Source organism: Orcinus orca, chromosome 3 (genome assembly GCF_937001465.1).
Source record: "Orcinus orca chromosome 3, mOrcOrc1.1, whole genome shotgun sequence".
Lineage (NCBI taxonomy): Eukaryota > Metazoa > Chordata > Mammalia > Artiodactyla > Delphinidae > Orcinus > Orcinus orca.
In genome coordinates this window covers 7631471-7652159 of record NC_064561.1, presented here as the reverse complement: position 1 = coordinate 7652159, position 20689 = coordinate 7631471, and the positions used below count along the sequence as shown (strand labels likewise).

Below are 20689 nucleotides of genomic sequence, written 5' to 3'. Positions count from 1 at the left end.
ACATTTTTGCAATAGTCACATCAAAGATCACTGATCACAGGTCACCATAACAAATATAATAATGATGAAAAAGCTTGAAATATTGTGAGAATTAACAAAATGTGACACAAAGATACAAAGGGAGCAAATGCTGTTGGAAAAATTGTGCCAATAGGCTTGCTCGATGCAGGGTTGCCACAAACCTTCAATTTGTAAAAAACATGCAGTATCTTCGAAGCACAATAAAGTGAAGCCCACTAAAAGAAGGTATGCCTGTATCTTATACCTGGAGGTTTGTACCTCTGGACCACCTTTACCCATCCCACCCATCCCCTGCTTCTGGCAGCCATCAATCTGTTCTCTGTATCTCTGAGGTTTTTCTGTTTTGTTTTTGTTTTTTTTATTCCACATTTAAGTGAGATCACCTCATACTTTTCATATATGGTTAGTGCTCAGAGGGCTTTGTAAAGAGATCTTTCCCCTTCTTGAGGCCACTGATATTCTGCCATATTTTCTTCCTGTAGCTTTGTCATTGTGCCTTCATATTAGTCCTTCAGAGTTTATTTTTTGCATAAGGTGTGAGGTAGGGATCCAGCCTGATTTTCCTTGGGCAGAGTAAGCTGCTTTCCCTACACCACCCCACAGAGCTCACCCTTGACCACTGATTTGTGGAAAGCCCTCTGCTTTACCCCAAGTTCTTTCAGACAGGGTCTGTGCTGGAACTCCTTTCCTTTGGCCCATTTCTTCTTGCAGCCATGCCCTGCTGATTTAATTATTGTGACTTTGGGAATATGTGTTACTGTCTCCTAAGCCAGCTTCCCCATCCCTGCCCATTTTTGTAAAATTAGCTGGCCATGGACTTTTGTTCTTCCTTATAAATTTTGGTAACAGTTTGCTCCATCTCCCAGTAGAATAACAATAATAACTGTTATCAGTTTTGTTATTGTTATTTTAGTGTTGCAGTGTCTGACCTTGAACTTCTCAAGCTGGAAGGAGCCATGCTTTTCCCTCCGGGCAGAACGGGCCATACAGCTGCACCACTTCACCTTTTTTTTTTTTTTTTCCACATTTTAAAAAATTGCGGTAAAATACATATAACATAAAACTTACTCTCTTAACCATTTTAAAGTGTCCAGTTCAGTGGCAATAAGCACATTCACACTGCTGTCCAACCATCCCCACCATCTTTGTCCAGAACTTTTCCATCTTCCCAAATTGAATCTCTGCCCCATCACACACTCACTCCCCAGCCCCTGGCACCCACCATCCTACTTTCTGTCTCTATGGATTTAACTCCTCTAGGAACCTCATATAAGTGGATTCACGCAGTATTTGTCCTTCTGTGACTGGCTTCTTTCACTGAGCATAGTCTGATTTGCTGAGTAACAAACATCCCAGGTGTTTACATCAGGAGGCCTGAGTTCGGGCAACCGTGAGACCGTGAAGTGGCCCATCTGCCTCCTGATAAATTCCACTCACATAGTGCTTTTGTTTGTTTGTTTGATGTGAATTTATTGACACGGTTTAAAAAACAATCTGGAGATTCATGTAAAAACCCGGTGTTTGCTCTTGGTTCCCCATGGGAGTTGGAGCTCCCCACTCAGGAATCCGCCTGGCCCGACTGGGCTGGGGCGCTGTCGGAAGCATTCATGGCCAATGTCTTATCCGTCCTATGTGCTTTACTTCTGCTGAGTGTTTACTCCCCGTTCTTAGCTCAAGTTGAGTGTTGCCCATGGACTTGAGGAAGTAGTTACTGTGGATGTCAAAAAAAGTTAACCGTTAAAGGGAATTAAAATGAATTGGTCTGCAGAGCCCCTGGCCAGTTGGCAGGAAGGGGACATCCTGGAGAAGTGGTGACACAGAAGCCACACGTGGCCTGGCCGGGGCGGGGCTTGGGGGGGAAACCTGAGTGGGTTCCGAGACCCGGGCAGCCACTCCAAGTGGCAACTGGACTTTTGTTTCTAGCTCCAGGCTGGTGATCCAGGGCTGGAGCTGTCTGCCAAGCCCACTCCCGTTTGTGCAGTGGGCACCCTTGGGGCCCAGGTCCTGTAATGTCACCTTTGTTCTCAGGCCAAACTGGGCGGGGTTTTTTCTAATGATGATAAAATATACATAACATAAAAGGTATCATTTTTGCCATGTTTGAGTGTCCAGCTCACATTGTTGTGCAACTGTCCCCACCCTCCATTCCCAGAACTTTTTCATTGGCCCAAACTGAAACCACCTGGGTGGGGTTTTAGTTTTCAGTTTCTAATAGCCCTTATTGTTTCTTTTTCATGATTATTGAAAGGAACACCTGCTTAATTTTTTTTTTATTTATTTACTTATTTATTTTTTGGTTACGTTGGGTCTTCGTTGCGGTGCGCGGGCTTCTTATTGCGGTGGCTTCTCTTGTGGAGCATGGGCTCTAGGCGTGTGCGCTCAGTAGTTGTGGCTCGTGGGCTCTAGAGCACAGGCTCAGTAGTTGTGGCACACGGGCTTAGTTGCTCCGTGGCATGTGGGATCTTCCCGGACCAGGGCTCGAACCCGTGTCCCCTGCATTGGCAGATGGATTCTTAACCACTGCGCCACTGGGGAAATCCCCTGCTTTATGTTAAGTAAAGAAGAAGGAAGTGAAATACAAAATGTTATCTACGGCACAACCCTACTTCTGTTAAAAAAAAAGTATAATATTAAATCTTATCAAAATATAGTTTACAATTCTCTTGAATTAACAAATGCTCTTCAAGTGCTCTTGATGTGCAGGTGTTGTTCTAAGCTCTCTCCCTCACATTACTGTCTTTAGTCTGCACAATGCCATGATGTAGGAAATGGTGTTTGTCCAAGGCACAGAGAGGTTAAGTGACTTGCCTGAGGTCACACAGCTCTTTTGTCAGAGATATGAGTCCCGACCATGACTACTATGCTTGGCTATAGTTTCCAGACACTACTTAGTATGAAGTCAGAGGGGGTCACAAGCCAGGATTATGGGGTCTCGTAGTCTTCCCTGACCCTGACCCGCTGCGAGGCAGGCAACAAACCAGGGTTGGAATGGATTCTGCTACTTGTTTGCTGGGTGACCTCAGGCAATCTGTGTGCCTCAATTTCCTCATCGGTAAATAATCCAACTTCTGTATGGGCTGGGAAGATTTGATGAACTAATGCAAGAATTAGCCCTTGGAGCACCTGGCCTGGGGTATGTGACCCGGTCCCCCCGCCAGGAGGTAGCCGTTGTTACTGTTCTTGTTTTGCTATTGTTACCCACAGTAAGCACCTCTTTTGCTGCCCCTTCAGGTCTCCCACAGGCTCCTGCAGAGTCATCCTTGTCACCCCCGGAGTCTGAGGGGGACTCCCTCGCGCAGCCAGAGAAGAACACAGGCCTGGTGCCTGCCCACGATGCCACCAACAGGGAGCCTACCAGGCAAGCAGCCCCACAGGAGTTGGAGTCAGAGGAGGCCGGGGGTGCAGGTAAATGGGGGTGGCCACCGAGAGGGTCAGGTGCCAGAGGCCCGGCATGGGGTCTGGCTTCGGGAGACCCTCACGACAGCACGCTCCCCCACCAGGAGGGCCCCCGGCAGGTGTGCCATCCATCATGAAGCGGAAAGAGGAGCCCGCAGACCCCGAGACCCGCCGGAGGAGCCTCCAGTTCGTGGGGGTCAACGGCAGGTGAGAGAACCTGGTCTGAGCCCCTCACTTTATGGTTCATTCATTTAACCAAAGCACAGTAGACAGACGAGGAAACGGAGGCACAACGAGGCCCCGTGGGCTGGCTCCAGAGCCTGTGCTGCAACCACTGTACCACACTACCCTTCGGGAGGTGCCGGACTCGGCTCCCTGCCCTGATGGAGCTCCTGGTCCACTGCGATCTTGGGCCCTAATAGGCGACCCCAACACAACATGACTGGAGCAATGATGGGGGATGCTCAGGCAGTGGGGGGACCAAGGAAATAACTGACGGAGGGGAGCACATGTGCTGCAGGACAAGCAGAAGCTTCCGAGGTGCAGAGTGGGAGGGGTGGGGTCTCCTGATGGAGGACACAGCCTGGATAAAGGCTCAGGGGTGGGAGGAAGCAGTGACGTGAAAAATGGGAGGCCTGGGGCTTCCCTGGTGGCTCAGTGGTTGAGAGTCCGCCTGCCAATGCAGGCGACACGGGTTTCGTGCCCCGGTCCGGGAAGATCCCACATGCCGCGGAGCGCCTGGGCCCGTGATCCATGGCCGCTGAGCCTGAGCGTCCGGAGCCTGTGCTCCACGACGGGAGAGGCCACAACAGTGAGAGGCCTGCGTACCGCAAAAAAAAAAAAAAAAAAAAAAAGGGGGAGGCCTGGGGAACCGGGCCAGTTGGGGGCCTTGAATGCCAGGCCCAGAAGTTTAGATGTGTTTGGAGGTAGCAAGAAGCATGAGGGTCCTATTTGCAGTGGGACAAGGGTCTGAATCAGTATAACACCTGTGTAAGGAGCAAAGTGTAAGAGGTACCAAAGGGTGGAAGGGAAAAGCAATGTCCCTCCCTGGCCCCCCCAAGCATGATCACAATCACGGCCAGTGTTTGTTGATCACTTACTGTGTGCCAGGTGCTATAAGCTGCATCCCTGGAGCCCTGTGAGCTAGATACTGCCATTACCCCCATTTAACAGATGGGGAAACTGAGGCCCAGAGAGGTCAAATGACCCTCCCCACCACCTGCAGCGTCTCCCCCAGGTATGAGTCCTCATCCGAGGATTCCAGCACAGCAGAGAACTTCTCGGACAATGACAGTACAGAGAACGAGGCCCCAGAGCCGGAGGAGAGGGTTCCGAGTGTGGTTGAAGCCCCCCAGCTCAGGCCCAAGGAGACGGAAAAGGCCAAGATCAGCCGGGAGGACTGCCAGCTGTCCCGGGAGTCTCAGCAGGCTCCCACAGCTGAGGGGGCGTCGGGATCAAGTGCGGAAGAGGAGATCCGGTCAGTTTTCTGTGTGGGAGGGATTTAGGCAGGGCCTGGGGTGACCTCAGATCCCACCATTCAAACCCTCTGAGGGAACCTCCCGTCAGTCATGCCCACCTTAGTCTGAATTAGTGAACAAGCACTTTCTCCTTCTGGGCATCTGAAGGTCCGGAGGCTTTGATAAAGGGCCTGATGGGGGCAATTTGGGCTGTTCAGGTTTGGGTTTAAGGGGCAGACCAAGTTTGTTCTTAAGGCATCCACCTTCTTTGGGACATTTGCCACACCTGTCCATCCTGTGTATGTCTCTTTTTTTTTTTCCCCTGATAAAAAAAAAAATCTGTCCTCAGAAAAAGATTTTCCATCTGCCACTGGCCACTTGGAATAAATTTTGGCCCACGTGTCCACTTTCTCTTGGGGTCTGTGTGCTCCCCATGTCTGCCCCTTGGGGTGCTGTGTAAAATTATGTCCCCAGGGAAGGGGGTCTGAGATTCTACCACTCAGGTGAGCCCTGGCAGGACTGGGTGAGTGCCTTGGTGGACAGTGTTGAGGGCCTCTCCGAGCACCCCAGCTGGATGTGGGGAGTAGGGGGCACCCAGGAGGCTGAGGTGGGTGCTTCCAAGATCAACTCCCCGTTTGTCTGCCACCGGCAGGATGGAGCTCAGCCCTGACCTCATCTCAGCCTGCCTGGCCCTGGAGAAGTACCTGGAGAACCCCAATGCCCTCACCGAGCGGGAGCTGGTATGGTGGGGCCCTGGGCCTGAAAGCGGGGCGGGGAGGGCTTTGTCCCTTCCACCCTCACCCTGGCTTCTCCTTGTGCTTTGGATCATGGGGACCCCAGGATCCTAGCTGGGAGCTTGTGGGGGGCTCCGAGGCTTGAGTCTTGGTCTTTGGAGAGGCTCCAGGGAGGCAGGGAGGGGCCAAGGACGATTGCCCGCCGGCAAACCCAGCCTTGGTTCCTGTTCCTTCGGGGGCCTGAGGGAAGAGGCTGCCATATTTCCCTTGATGGGTGTCTACACAGGCCTTTGAAGGTCACATCCAGGGTGGAGACACTCACACCTTCTTCTGGGGGCGTACCTGGTACTGCAGTGTCTACACTTCCCTTTAGGGTTCTTGTACAGGGCAGGGGACACTGCATTTTCCTCCAGGGGGGCTCACTGGGGTGGGGCGCCCATGCTTCCCCTCAAGGCTCGGGTTCAGGGTGGGGTGTCTGCACTCCCCTTGGGGGGCTTCGTCTGGGATGGGGTGGGCTTCCGTGGCCCTCACACCCCTTTCCTTCCCAATCTGCAACCAGAAAGTGGCCTACACCACGGTGCTGCAGGAGTGGCTGCGCCTGGCCTGCCGCAGCGATGCCCACCCAGAGCTTGTGCGGCGCCACCTGGTCACCTTCCGGGCCATGTCGGCGCGGCTGCTGGACTATGTGGTCAACATCGCCGACAGCAACGGCAACACTGCGCTGCACTACTCCGTGTCCCACGCCAACTTCCCCGTGGTGCGACAGCTGCTCGACAGCGGTGAGCCAGGCGGGGCGGGGACAGTGGAGCCACTGCCCTCCTGGTCTGTGGGGGAGGCCACCCTCATAGTTTGATGGAGGAAATGCTGCCCTCCCCGTCTGATGGGGGAGCCGCTGCTCTCCCAGTCTGAGGTGAGGGGGATACAGGCCCCACCTGTGGCCCTGGTGTACTGGAAAAGGCAGACGTGGTCTTATGGAAAATATGTGGCCCTTCCCTCCCCCCCCAACCAATGACCCCTGTATAATGCAAGTGACACCTCTGGAACCCTAGTCTGAGGGAAAGACATGGATGTGGCCTCTGGCCTGGGGCTTGGAGAGAAGATGTGGTCCTCAATTCGACATGAAGAAATTTGCTTTCCCCTAGTGTAATGGGGAAGACATAGCCCCCTATCAGTCTGATGAAGGAGGCAGAGCCCACAGTCTCGTGGAGGAAACTGACTAGGGATTCTTCCAGATCAATGGGGGAGACACAGCTGCTCCTTTCAGCCCTAAATGTGGGTGCCAGTATCCAGGGGGCCCCAGTCTGATGGAGGAGGCACAGTCTACACCTTTAGGAGCCCCTCCCATAATAGAGATGGAGACCCTAGGCCAGAATGGGGTTCTCAGTCCAAGAAAAAGGAGTAATTAGGCCAGGCCTAGACTGCTGGAGGAGGCATGATTCCCAGTGCTCACTATGGTCGTGAACAAGGCTTCCAGTCTGATGGTAGAGACATGACCTGGTCCTCGGGGACCACCCCCCCAGCCTTAAGGCAGACCTGGCCAGCATCAGGGGTGTCTGAGGCCTGTTGTCCTCCCGGTCCCCTCCCCTCAGGTGTCTGCCAGGTAGACAAGCAGAACCGCGCCGGCTACAGTCCCATCATGCTCACTGCCCTGGCCACCCTGAAGACCCAGCATGACCTCGAGACTGTCCTGCAGCTCTTCCGGCTTGGAGATGTCAATGCCAGAGCCAGCCAGGTACGGGCCCTCGGCGCTGCAGACCGGGATAACTCTTCCCATTTATTAAGTCCTGGCCATACCCAAGCCCAAGGGGAGAATCCCCACTCCACAGGCAAAGAAACCAAGGCTCAGAGACGTATTCATTTCCTCAAGGTCAAACTAGAGGAGGGGGGACTTGAACCTGGGGGTCTAGCTCCCCATTTTTTTTTTTTTTTTGGTCGTGTCACATGGCATGTGGGATCTTAGTTCCCCAACCAGGGATCTAACCTGCGCCCCCTGCAGTGGAAGCACGGAGTCTTAACTACTGGACCTCCAGGGAAGTCCCAAGAGCCCCATTCTTTTTATTTTTTATTTTATTTTATTTATTTATTTTTGGCTGCATTGGGTCTTCGTTGCGGTGAGTGGGCTTCTCATTGTGGTGGCTTCTCTTGTTGCAGAGCACGGGCTCTAGGCATGTGCGCTTCAGTAGTTGTGTCATGTGAGCTCAGTAGTTGTGGCTCGCTGGCTCAGTAGTTGTGGCTCACTGGCTTCAGAGCACAGGCTCAGTAATTGTGGCGCACGGGCTTAGTTGCTCCGCGGCATGCGGGTCCTCCCGGACCAGGGATCGAACCCGTGTCCCCTGCGTTGGCAGGAGAATTCTCAACCACTGCGCCACCAGGGAAGCCCCCGAGAGCCCCATTCTTAATGACCTGCCTGCCAGGGTGCCTCTGATACAGAACCTCATGGTGGAAATGGGGGTGTGGGAAGACATGGGGGTCCTCAGCTTTCCTTAAGCCGACGCCATCCCACATCCTGCTTGGTAATTCATTGACCAGCAACTGGACGCTGGGGACTTAAATGTTTGACAAGCAGGCACAGTCCCCACCCTCCCAAAGCTCACTAGCCAGCCAGGAGCTCCAGGAGCCCAAGCATTGGAGGCTTAGCAGGGGTTTGGACCCAGGGCTGTGGGAAGCCACCAGGGCAGGGGCGAGGGCTGCTTTCTGGTTTGGAATCTCCCTTTGGCTGTATGTTGGGGAGCAGAAGCTGGGAGACTGTGGAGGTGACTGGGGCATGGATGGGTGTCTGGGCAGAAGAGCAGGGCACCCAGGACCCCGTGGGAACAGCAAGGAGGGGAGAGATTAGCGGCAGCCTTACGGCAGCAAAGGAAAAGGGGGAGGTGCTGCCGTGGTGCATAACAGGCAGACCCTCCTTGCTTTTTTACTGATTTTTTTTAATTAAAATTTTTTTCTTGGTGGTTTACTTTTTTTTTAATTGAAGTATAGTTGATTTACAGCATTGTGTTAGTTTCTGGTGTACAGCAAAGTGATTCAGTTTTACATATATGTTCTTTTTCAGATTCTTTTCCATTATAGGTTATTGCCAGCTATTGAATATAGTTTCCTGTGCTATACAGTAGGACCTTGTTGTTTATCTGTTTTACATATAGTAGTTTGTTAATCCCAAGCTCCTAATTTATCCCCCCACCTTTCCCCTTTGGTAACCATAAATTTGTTTTCTATGCCTGTGAGTCTGTTTCTGTTTTGTAAATAAGTTCATTTGTATCATTTTTTTAGATTCCACATATAAGTGGTATCATATGATAATATTTGTCTTTCTCTGACTTACTTCGCTTAGTATGGTAATCTCTAGGTCCACCCATGTTACTGCAAATGGCATTACTTCATTCTTCTTTATGGCTGAGTAATACTCCATTGTGTATATATGTACCACATCTTTATCCATTCATCTGTCGATGGACACTTAGGTTGCTTCCAAGTCTTGCCTGTTGTAAAAGTGCTGCTATGAGCATTGGGGTGCATGTATCTGTTTGAATTCGAGTTTTCGTCCTTCCAGATGTATGCCCAGGTGGTTTACTTTTTTAAAAATCGAGGTGAAGTGCACATAAGATTAACCCTTTTAAAGTGAACAAATCGATCCATAATGCTGTACCACTACCTCCAGAACATCTTTACACCCTGATAGGAGACCCGGCACCCACAGCTGTCACTCCCGTCCTCACTTCCCCAGCCCCTGGCCCCCTCCAGTCTGCTCTCTGTCTCTATGGATTTGCCTGTTCCGGGTATTTCATATAAATGGAATCATGTAGTATTGGGTCCTTTCGTGTCTGGCTCCTAGCACGGAGCATAATATTTTCAAGGTTCATCCACGTTGCAGTATGCTTCAGGCCTTCATTTCTTTTTAAGGATGAATAATGTTCTGTAGTATGGATATATAAATTTCTTTATCCATTCATCCACTGATGGATGTTGATTTTTTTTTTTACAGTGAAGTTTAACTGGCAGACAGAAAAGTGTACAACTCTTAGCTCAACACATTTTACTTACGTTTGCACCTGTGAGTTAGGAATCTGATTTAAGTGGGCATAGCGGTGGGGAGGCACAGAGCTTCTCCCCGAGGAGGAGACATTTAAGCTGAGACCTGAGGGAGGAGCCAGCAGGAGGAAGACGGATCAGCAAGTGCAAAGGCCCAGTGGTAGGAAGGATTATTTGAGATACAGAAGGAGGCCCGTGAGTGGAGGTGCTGTTAGCGTCAGAGTACCCAGGAACCATGGATGGTTCCGGAGCAGGGGTGTCACGCTCTGGAGGCTGCGTGATTCGTAAGCTGTTCCTTGCCCTACCCAGGCGGGGCAGACAGCCCTGATGCTGGCGGTCAGCCACGGGCGGGTGGACGTGGTCAAAGCCCTGCTTGCCTGCGAGGCGGACGTCAACGTCCAAGACGATGACGGCTCCACGGCCCTCATGTGTGCCTGCGAGCACGGCCACAAGGAGATCACGGCGCTGCTGCTGGCTGTGCCCAGCTGCGACATCTCTATCACCGACCGCGTGAGTCCCCACCCAGGCGCACTCCGGGGAGGGCGGGAACATGGTGCAGGGTGTCAGCATAGCAACTGATGCTTTGCAGGACGGGAGCACGGCGTTGATGGTGGCCTTGGATGCAGGACACAGTGAAATTGCATCCATGCTGTACTCTCGCATGAACATCAAGTGCTCGGTGAGTCTCGGCCCGGGCAGGGCAGCGGGTGCGGGGCTCTGGGAAGGGATGGTGTATGGGGACCATCCCAAGGGCTGCATGGTCAGCTACTTGCTGAACCTTCACGGTGCCCCCGCGAGGAAGTAAGGCACGAGAGCTGAGACTGCACGGTATTCGAACCCGGATCTGTCTAGTTCCAAATCATGCTCTTAATTACCACACAGAGGACTTGGGCGTGCCTCCCAAGCATGCCTTCTGGAACCTTCCACAATAACCCAATTCAGCTGCATAAAGTACTGTTACTATTACCATTTCTCAGGTGGGGAAGCTGACGCTTTGAATGGTTACATTCCTGGCCCAAAGTCTCACAGACAGGAAGGGGCGGAGAGACCTCGGGGTCTGAACCCAGACCACGGGCAGGAGCCCTCTGCCCCCTCCTCTTCACCCCTACCTTGTACCTGCCCCGGCCTCCCCAGGCACGTCTGGGGCCAGGTTCAAGGGTGGTGTGGTGGGCGTCAACCACAGCAATTCCCCAAATGGTCTAGGAGAGAAAAGGTTGCTGAGACCAAAGCCATTTGGGTCCTGACTGGCCTCCAGCTTCTTCCCGAGGCCCTGAGTCTTTCTGTCTTCACTGCGTAGGGTGTTAGGACACCTGAGCCTCCGTTGTGGTGCTTAGGGGATCCCCTTGGGATCAGCTGTGGGCCTTCATGTCCTCAGCTGGAAAATGGGGGGTGATGGGGCTGGGTGGCGTCCTGCTGTCTGATCTGTGGTCCTGCTTCCCAGGGCTCCTGAGGGATGAATCCCACTCCTCCATCACTGTCCCCCTGGACCATTGCCACTGCCTCCGCTCTGCTTCCCTGGCTCCCACCCTCACTGTCCCCTCCACTCTGTTCTCCCCACAGCGGCCAGAGGCCACTGTGAGCACCTGAGTCGGGGTACATCCCTCCTCTGCTCACAGCCCTCTGTGGCTCCCACCCCACTTAGAGAAAAAAGCAGAAGTCACCTCCAGAGCACACCAAGCCCTGCTCAACACCCCTCACCTCCCCCCACTCTCTTTCCTCTCCTCCTCGCTCACTCTGCTCCAGCCACACTGGCCCGGTCGCCGCTCCTGCCTCAGGGCTTTTGCACTTGCTGTTTCCGCTGCCTGGAACGCCCTGCCCCTTGGCTGGACCCCTAACATCCTTCAGCTCAGACGTCACCCTCCCCAACCGCCCACTCTCCACTTTCACTGCCTTCCACCCCCTATCCCTCAGGAAAAACCCTCCACTGCATTCATCTGTGAGCTGCTCCGAAGCATCTCCCCAACGTCACCTCCTCGAGGCCAAGGAACCAAGGCCTCTTGTTCACTCACGGCAGGCGCGGGGCCAGCCAACAAAGTCGGCGCCTCATAGCACAGGAAAGGATGCCAAACAAAAGGAATTCTGCCTCTCGTTTCAGTTTGCCCCGATGTCGGATGAGGAGAGTCCTGCGTCGTCCTCCGCAGAAGAGTAGCCGTCAGAGGGGCCTGAGGCGCCTCTCCCGGGGGCCAGGCAGCCCCAGAGCGAACCATCCCTGGTCCCTCATCCCCTCCCTGGCCGGCCCCCACTCTACCCACCAAGGCCCAAGTCTCAAATGCAAGTGGGGTTTTCTTCTGCTTCCCCAGGGAGCCCCCAACAGCCCTGAGACTTCAGCCGAAAGCAGGTTTTTTCCCAGCACCCCGGTTCAAAGCAGCCGCAGCGCAGACCGAAGCTAAATTCTTATATAAATTGGCGCCAGTGGCTGATGCTGGGGCGTGGGTTTGCGAAGAACGCTGAGAACAATCAACTGGCAATTAAGGATGGAGGAGGGTGAGAGGGAAAAATATTGTATTTCGGAATCATGTTCGGGGAAGGGGGGGGAAATTTGAAAGTCACTGGAATCGCATATTTTCATTTTAATCCTCAATGTGATTACGCACGGATCACGTCTGGAGTGGCCTAATGCGCCCCCCGCTCGCTCCCCTACATTTAATTGTTCGGTATATAATAGCATTTTGTCCACTTCCCCCTCCCCAGACGGCTTTCTTGGTGGAATTTTCTTCTGGTCTCTTCACAAAGCAGACCCTGTCTTTGTCACCCGGGGCAGGAAGTTTAGTCGTTTCTTCTGCCTTCACGTGGCCACTGCCAGCGTCTCCCACGCCCTCATTCAGGTGGGGGGCTCGGGACCCAGCAGCCAAGGTGTGCAAGTAGTTCATATCGAGAGATTACCCAGAAATCCGTCCCCTCCCCACATGGGGGCCCTGGCAAATACTCATTTTCCTAGAAAATCCTTTAGATGTGGAGGTGCAGGAAATGAATCCGGTCCCCAGAGTGGTCCTTGCATCCCTAGGCTTAGAACGCCAGTAGCAGGGCCATCCTTTTTCTCCCCAGACTCCAGAATTTCTCTCCTCAAAGGAAAGAAAACAGGGCATGAGATTGTTGGCAAAGCATAGGACCAGTTCCAAAAACTCCATGTGTGCTCGATTAAAAGTTGGCTGCCCCCAAGGGCTCCCAGTGCAAACTTAAAGAGACAGGGCTTTGCCGAAAACCAAACAAGGGCCAGCTGGGTTGTTTTTTTTTTTTTTTTAACAATGTACAGGCTTTCCAGAGCTGCCTGGAACGGAGCCTGCTGGAAACGGGGCTCTCCCGACACACGTAGTTTCCTGCATGGCCTATTTTGTCCCCAGAATCTCAACAAAGTTTTCTTTCCTGTTCCTTCCTTTTGTGACCAAAAAAAAAAAAAAAAAAAGGGAGGGGGGAAAGGGGACAGGTTCCGAGCGTCGAAAAGTGCCTTGTGACCAGGGAGTAAGATCCCTAGTTCTTAGGTGTCCTGTCCTCTCTTGTCCAGTTCTCAGCCTAGCTGCTGGGGTGGAAGCCAAAACCCCAGCAGGACAGAGCAAGCCCTCGGCACTTACACGTTCATTCAGTACAGCCAAGTGCTGGCTTCTCTCCTAGAAAAGTAGGTTTCCTGGCTTGATGGAGTCTGGCTTGCTTTGATTTTGATGGAAGGGATGGTACCCAAGTCAAGAGAGCTTAAATGGTCAAAGGAGAGAGACACCCCAGTGTGTGTGTGTGTGTGCGCGCGCGCGTGCGTGCGTGCGTGCGTGTGTGTGTGTGTAAATGGCGAGGAAAGGAAACCCAAGCTGACTGGGGATGACCACTGACAGAAGGCCACAGCTTTGGGCAGCTTTGAGAAGCGGTACAAGCGTTGTGTGCCTGTGTGTCTGGCCCTGGAGCCGGTGGGTGTGTTTCTTTTAAGCTTTTAGAAGCAGTTCATTGACACCCCCTATAAGTCCATAGTTATCCCTGTGTTCCCTTCTCCCCAGCTTACCCACTGGACTTGGCATGGTAGGCTACAGGGGGTCCTGCCTCTGATCCCACTCTCTTCTCACGTGTATTCATGACCTTTAACTTCACTTTCCAACCACGGTACGTCCATAAAGACAGTATTACACTTAAATGAAGTATTCCTTTTTGTAATCGTTTTTTAGAAAGTAAAGGAATTTAATAAAGCTACCTTATGATTATGCCAAAGCATCTGTGTCTGGTCTTTGTTACTGTACTACTCTTGAAGTTTTAAAATAGATCTCTTTTTTATTTTTTTTTGCGGTACGCGGGCCTCTCACTGTGGTGGCCTCTCCCGTTGCGGAGCACAGGTTCCGTACGTGCAGGCTCAGCGGCCATGGCTCACGGGCCCAGCCGCTCCGCGGCATGTGGGATCTTCCCGGACCGGGGCACGAACCCGTGTCGCCTGCATCGGCAGGCGGACTCTCAGCCACTGCGCCACCAGGGAAGCCCTAAAATAGATCTCTTTTTTTAAAATGGACTTATTTGAACAATGTTCCAAGCTACAGAAAGGTGACAAGAATATTACAATAAACGCCCTTATGCTCTGCCCTACACTGGCACCATCCAATACTATAGCCACTAGCCACCTGTGGCAATCTCCATTTAGATGGAAATCAACTGTAATTAATTCATGGTCAGTAGCTGCATGTGGTTGGTGGCTGCCCTATTGGGCTGCAGAGATACAGAACACTGCCACTGTGGCAGAAAGTTCTAATCAAACCCATTGTGGGTGGGACTCCCCTGGTGGTGCAGTGGTTAAGAATCCGCCTGCCAATGCAGGGCACATGGGTTCGAGCCCTTGTCCGGGAAGAGCCCACATGCCACAGAGCTACTAAGCCCGTGCGGCACAACTACTGAGCCTGTGCTCTAGAGCCCGCGAGCCTCAACTACTGAAACCCAGGCACCTAGAGCCCGTGCTCCGCAACAAGAGAAGCCACCGCAATGAGAAGCCCGCGCACCTCAATGAAGAGTAGCCCCAGCTCACTGCAACTAGAGAAAGCCCGCGTGCAAGACCCAAAGCAGCCAAAAATAAATAAATTTACTTTTAAAAAACCCACTGTGGGCAGAAAAAAATGTTTACTAATTGTTTTTTCCTCATGACAAAAGAATTTATAGTGATTGTAAAACACAAAGTTTAAGCAATACAAAAACATTTGGCATAGTGGAGGGTGCCATGGTCCTACTTGGTAGCAATGCGTGCCATTGTCAATACTTTGCAGAATCTCCTGTCAAACCTTTTTCTTTTCTTTTTTTTTTTTTTTAGTGTTTATTTATTTTTACTTGTTGACAGTTTGCTTTATTTATTTATTTATTTATGGCTGTGTTGGGTCTTCATTTCTGTGCGAGGGCTTTCTCTAGTTGTGGCAAGCGGGGGCCACTCTTCATCGCGGTGCACGGACCTCTCACTATCGCGGGCTCTCTTGTTGCGGAGCACAGGCTCCAGATGCGCAGGCTCAGTAATTGTGGCTCACAGGCCCAGATGCTCCGCGGCATGTGGGATCTTCCCAGACCAGGGCTCGAACCCATGTCCCCTGCATTGGCAGGCAGATTCTCAACCACTGCGCCACCAGGGAAGCCCAAACCTTTTTCTTATAGGTTGGATATTAAAATACTTTGTTTTGCTGTTTTATTTTTAATTGAGGTGGCGTATACCACTTGCATACAAGTCGTGTACAAAAGTGTACAGCTCCATGGCTTTTTGAAAAGTGAACATCTATGAGTCACCAGCTCCAGGAAAGGAAGCGGAGCATCCTCAGCAACGCTCCCCAGCCCCTAGGCCACTCCTCTCTCTCCCCCAAGGATGACTGATGATGGAGGATTGCTCTCCTGATTCTCACTTCCTCTGTTTTTCCTCTGGACTGTTCAACCAGGAGATAACGGGTGGTTTTCAGAGGTTATAGGAAGTCCCAGAAATTTTACACAAAGTTGTATATTTCTAAGTGGAAGGTCCACTGATCTTGTCAGTTTTCCAGAAGGGTCTGTGAGCCAAGAAGGGGCCTTTCGGAAATTAAAAAGAAAAAAATTGTTTGGACGCTCCCTGGTGGTCCAGTGGTTAGGACTCGGTGCTTTCACTGCCATGGCCCGGGTTCCATCCCTGGTCGGGGAACTAAGATCCCACAAGCCACGTGGCGTGGCCAAAATATAAATAAATTAAATTAAATTTTTAAAAAATTGTTTCTCACAAGCAATCACCCAGGACCATTTATTTCATCATCTTTGTTACCCTGTTCAGCTCATGCTTAAGACCCCATTCCCCACCCTCCAAACCCAGTGTCTTGCTTTGCTTTTTAAAAATACATGTCTACAAAAAGGAATGAAATTGAGTTATTTGTAATGAGGTGGATGGACCTAGAGTCCGTCATACAGAGCGAAGTAAGAGAGAAAGAGGAAAACAAATACCGTATGCTAACACACATATATGGAATCTAAAAAACTGGTACTGATGAACCTAGTGGCAGGGGAGGAATAAAGACGCCGACATAGGGAACGGACTTGAGGACACAGTGGGGGAAGGGAAAGCTGGGATGAAGTGAGAGAGTAGCATTGACATATATACACTACCAAATGTAAAATGGATGGCTAGTGGGAAGCAGCTGCATAGCACAGGGAGATCAGCTCAGTGCTTTGTGTCCACCTAGAGGGGTGGGATAGGGAGGGTGGGAGGGAGGCTCAAGAGGGAGGGCATATGGGGATATATGTATACATATAGCTGATTCACTTTGTTGTAGAAACTAATACAAAATTGTAAAGTAATTATACTTCAATAAAGATATTACAGGGACTTCCCTGGTGGCATGGTGGTTAAGAATCCGCCTGCCAATGCAGGGGACACGGGTTCGAGCCCTGGTCCGGGAAGATCCCACATGCCACGGAGCAACTAAGCCCATGCACCACAACTACTGAGCCTGTGCTCTAGAGCCCGTGAGCCACAACTACTAAGCCCGCGAGCCACAACTACTGAAGCCCTCACGCCTAGAGCCCGTGCTCCACAACAAAAGAAGCCACCACAATGAGAAGCCCGCGTACCACAACGAAGAGTAGCCCCCGCTCGCCACAACTAGAGAAAGTCCGAACACAGCAACGAAGACCAAACACAGCCAAAATTAAATAAATAAAAAATTTTTAAAAAGACATTACAGAAAAAGAATAGAAATTGTGCATGAAAAAAATATATGTCTGAAAAAAATATATGTCTATTTTTGTGGCAAAATATACATAACAAAACATTTACCATCTAAACTATTTTTAACCGTGCAGTTCAGTGCCATTAAGTACATTCACATCGTTGTGCAACGATCTCCACCATCCATCTCCAGAACTCTTTTCATCTTCCCAAAGTGAAACTCTGTCCCCATGAAACACTGACATCATCACTCCCACACCCAGCCGCTGGCAACTGCCATTCTATTTTCTGTCTCTGAATTCAACTACTCTAGGGACCTCATATAAGTGGAATCGTGCAGTATTTGTCTTTTTATGGCTGGCTTATTTCACTTAGCATAATATACTCAAGCTTCATCCACATTGTAGCATGTGGCAGAATTTCCTTACTTAAAGACTGAATACTGTTCCACTGTTTGCATGCACCACGTTTTATTTATCCATTCATCCATCAGTGGACACTTGGTTGCTTCCACCTTTTGGCTATTATCAATCATGCTGGTTATACAAACATCTTCAAGTCCCAGCTTTCAATCTGGGGGGTATATACCTAGAAGTACAACTGCTGGGTCATACAGTAGTTCTGTTTTCAGTATTTTGAGGAATAGCCAGTGTTTTTTCCGGGGCAGTTGCACCAATTTACATTCCCACCAACCAGTTTTTCCATGTCCTCACCAACAACTGTTATTTTCTGATTTTTTTTTTTTAATAGTAGCCATCCTAATGGCTGTGAGTGGTTCTCTCTTTATTTTTTGGAAGTGAGGTGAGTGGCCTTTTTGACAGGAGCATTTATATATTTCAGGCTCTGGTTGTGCAACCTGGAATGGCTTAACTCTTGAAAAACCTTTCCCAGCTGATAAGAGAGCTATCATTAGCCCATGACTTAGAAAGGTTAAGAACTTGCCACGGTCATAGGTGAACTGCAGAGCCAGAAACGGAACCCATGGTCTTATCTCTTCTTCATTTCACTCAGCACTGTGCCCGCCTTTAGGCACAGAGAAGGCCAGCCCCTGCCACCAAAGGTCACGTAGCTGATGGTGACAGAGCAATCTCAGCATCAAATGCTCAGCGAACAGGAGGGTGAGCGATGCCATAAGCGCTGACTCTGGGGACCCAGCTCCATGCCCCGACACCGACATTTCTGCAGGAAACAACTAAGGTGTCATCACTTATACATCTGCTAGCCATCCTATGAGATAAAGGCTGTGGAGCTTCTTAACCTGAACATCTGGGGATGGCCTTCTGGGGTCCTGAAATCCAAAAATGTGTGCCTGTTGGGTACGTTTTTCAAAGAAGAGCCTGTCTCGTTGCTCTCATTAGATTTCAAAGGAATCTGTGACTCGGGGAAGACTAAATAAATATATTAGTCTTAGGGTGTCCCCAGCTCCATGATCGCTGTCAAAATATTACAACATGAACAGTCCCTGGGGTCTTGGCAAAAATTATCCCATGAAAGTAAGCTCTAAGGAGGAAGGTGGCTCCAGGCTTGGGCTTGGGGACCTGTCAGATTCTGGATGGTCAGTGGAAATCTTGACGCCTCTGTTGTAGTTTCTCTCCTCTCTCCCTGGCTGTGCCTTCTCTATCTGGCCGGCTTCTCCTCTCTTCTCCAACGTCTGCAATTGGTGGGTCTCAGAACTTAGTCCTCAGACCTTGTCCTCTCCGTACTCTCCCCCAGGAGAGTTGTCATCTGATATTGGCTGCACCCTGACGACGCCCGGATTTCTATCTGCAGCTCAAACGTCTCTGCAGGCTCATAGCCAAGCAACTACCTTTTCTTTTTTTTTCTTTTTTGCCACGCTGTGGATCATGCGAGATCTTAGTTCCCTGACCAGGGATCGAACCCACGTCCCCTGAAGTGGAAGCACGGAGTCTTAACCACTGGGCCGCCAGGGAAGCCCTGCAACTACCCTCTTGATAGCTCCACGTGGTCAGCCTCCAGGCACTGGGAACTTCCCCAAGCTTTCCATTTCACGCAGCCCTCCACCTCCAAGCCTGCTCCCTTACCCACCTTGGCCACCAGTGCCACCACCACTACCCACCACCCAACAGGTGTTTGGGCCAAACACCCAGAAGTATCCTTTCTCTTCCTCAGAGAAGGATGGAATCCAGTCTTGCTGGCAAGTTCTCTTGATTCTGGAAGATCTGGAGCCAATCCACTCCATAGCTCTTCCCTGCTTAACACCTTTGAACTTACTCTTTCCTCTCCTGGTGCTTTGTTTCCTTTTTGTTTCCTTTTCATCACTCGGGTCCCAGTTCATATGTTCCCTTCTCAGGGAGTCCATCCCTGACCACATAACCTAAAGCCACTTCCCTCCCCTGCCCCAACTCTGGTGACTCTGTCCTATGACCCTGGTTTATTCCCTGTAGCAGGTGTTCCTGGCTAAAATGATTCTGTTCATCTGTTTCTTTGCTTACTGTGAGGACTTGCCACTACAGCTGTGGCTTTCAATGGTTTTTTACACAACCCACAGCAAGATACAAATTTCACATGTGACCCAGTGATCCAGGTGTTATGGCTGCATCACAAATTACCCCCAAGTTTACTGGCTTTAAACAAAAGCTTTAAACAAAGGCATCGATGTTGCTCACAGTTTGGGCCGGGCTTGATGGGAACAGTTCTCTCTCTCCTCCTCTTGGTGTCAGCTGGGACGGCTCAAAGCCTGGGGGCTGGAATCATCTCAATGTTCACTCACTTCTCTGGTGGTTGATGCTGGTTTCAGCTGGGACCTTATCTGGGAGACTCCTCACGTGGCTTGGGCTTCCTCACAACATAGCAGCTGGGCTCACAGAGAGTATCCTGGAATTGAGAAAGAGGGAGAGAGCGAGCTAGCACCAGGCAAAAGATGTATTCTAGTTTCTGACTTAGACTTGGAATTCACACGGCGTCCCTCCTGCCACATTCTGTTTGTTGCACAAATCCTGCTCAAGTTCAAGAGAAGAATTGGAGTCTGTCTCTTGATAGGGACTGGCAAAATTGGAACTATTTCTGTAGCCATTTTTTTGGAAAATACAATCTTCCACACCCAGTAGACAAATGGGGGGCGTTTCCCAAAACAATACTTAGCTTTCTGTACACAATGCACTGATTTTTTTTTTCATTGTATTTTGTTGAAAATGCTGGTCATGACCCACTTATTTTTTCACCTCATTTTTTTTTTTTTTTTGTGGTACGCGGGCCTCTCACTGTTGTGGCCTCTCCCGTTGCGGAGCACAGGCTCCGGACGCGCAGGCTCAGCGGCCATGGCTCACGGGCCCAGGCGCTCCGCGGCATGTGGGATCTTCCCGGACCGGGGCACGAACCCGCGTCCCCCGCATCGGCAGGCAGACTCTCAACCACTGCGCCACCAGGGAAGCCCTCTTCACCTCCTTTGAGGGACATGTCACAAAAGTGAACAGTTTGTCTTTCCTCAACCGTAACCCCGCACACAGCATGGTGTTCGGTGAGAATCAAACACCTCACCCACTAGCCTTCTACGTATTTTTTATTTAACACCTATAAAGCACGTACTGAATACCAGGCACTGACCTCATTCAACTCTCACACCAACTCTGAAGTAGACACTATGATGATCCTCATTTAACTGAGGAGGAAAGTGAAGCACAGAAGGATAAAGCAATTTTCTCGGGGTAACACAGCTAGTAAGTGGAAAATCTGGGATTGAAACGCAATAAATCTGGATGCAGACTCCATTTTGCTACGCAGCCTCTTATAGAATTTACTTATTTATGATGTTTATTGTGAGTGTCCCACACACACACCGCTGAACCTCAGCTCCACGAGAAGTAGTTCTTGGCTTCGCCCCTAGAACAGCGCGTTGCTCGCAGCAGGCACTGGACCCGGAAAGAAACAGCTTAAAGATGTTGCAGCCGCTTTCCAGCCTGCGCAGGCGC

General features: G+C 50.8%; 1 protein-coding gene and 1 long non-coding RNA gene across 7 annotated transcripts in view; one reads left to right on the top strand and one right to left on the bottom strand.

Moving 5' to 3' along the window:
* Positions 1-13822, top strand: part of KANK2 (KN motif and ankyrin repeat domains 2) — a 24106-nt gene extending 10284 nt beyond the window's left edge. For 2 of the 3 annotated variants that reach the window (XM_012535786.3, XM_033401161.2), the window contains 9 exons: positions 3253-3426; positions 3522-3624; positions 4643-4894; positions 5527-5614; positions 6168-6387; positions 7198-7340; positions 9944-10144; positions 10224-10313; positions 11730-13822. In XM_012535786.3, coding sequence (XP_012391240.1) covers positions 3253-3426; positions 3522-3624; positions 4643-4894; positions 5527-5614; positions 6168-6387; positions 7198-7340; positions 9944-10144; positions 10224-10313; positions 11730-11783 — 1325 coding nt within the window. In that variant the 3' untranslated portion in view covers positions 11784-13822. The remainder of the gene's footprint in view (positions 1-3252; positions 3427-3521; positions 3625-4642; positions 4895-5526; positions 5615-6167; positions 6388-7197; positions 7341-9943; positions 10145-10223; positions 10314-11729) is intronic. The other variant, XM_004277381.4, reaches the window with a different exon arrangement.
* LOC117195710 (uncharacterized) lies at positions 1321-20689 on the bottom strand. 4 transcript variants are annotated; one of them, XR_004475501.2, is made up of 3 exons: positions 20325-20686; positions 19388-19595; positions 1321-1732 (listed from the first exon to the last, which is right to left on the bottom strand). It is a non-coding gene; the product is annotated as an uncharacterized LOC117195710 (long non-coding RNA). The 4 variants fall into 4 exon arrangements; XR_004475500.2 differs by lacking the exon at positions 1321-1732 and adding an exon at positions 12554-12693; XR_004475499.2 differs by lacking the exon at positions 1321-1732 and adding an exon at positions 12561-12696 and having other exon boundaries at positions 20325-20685.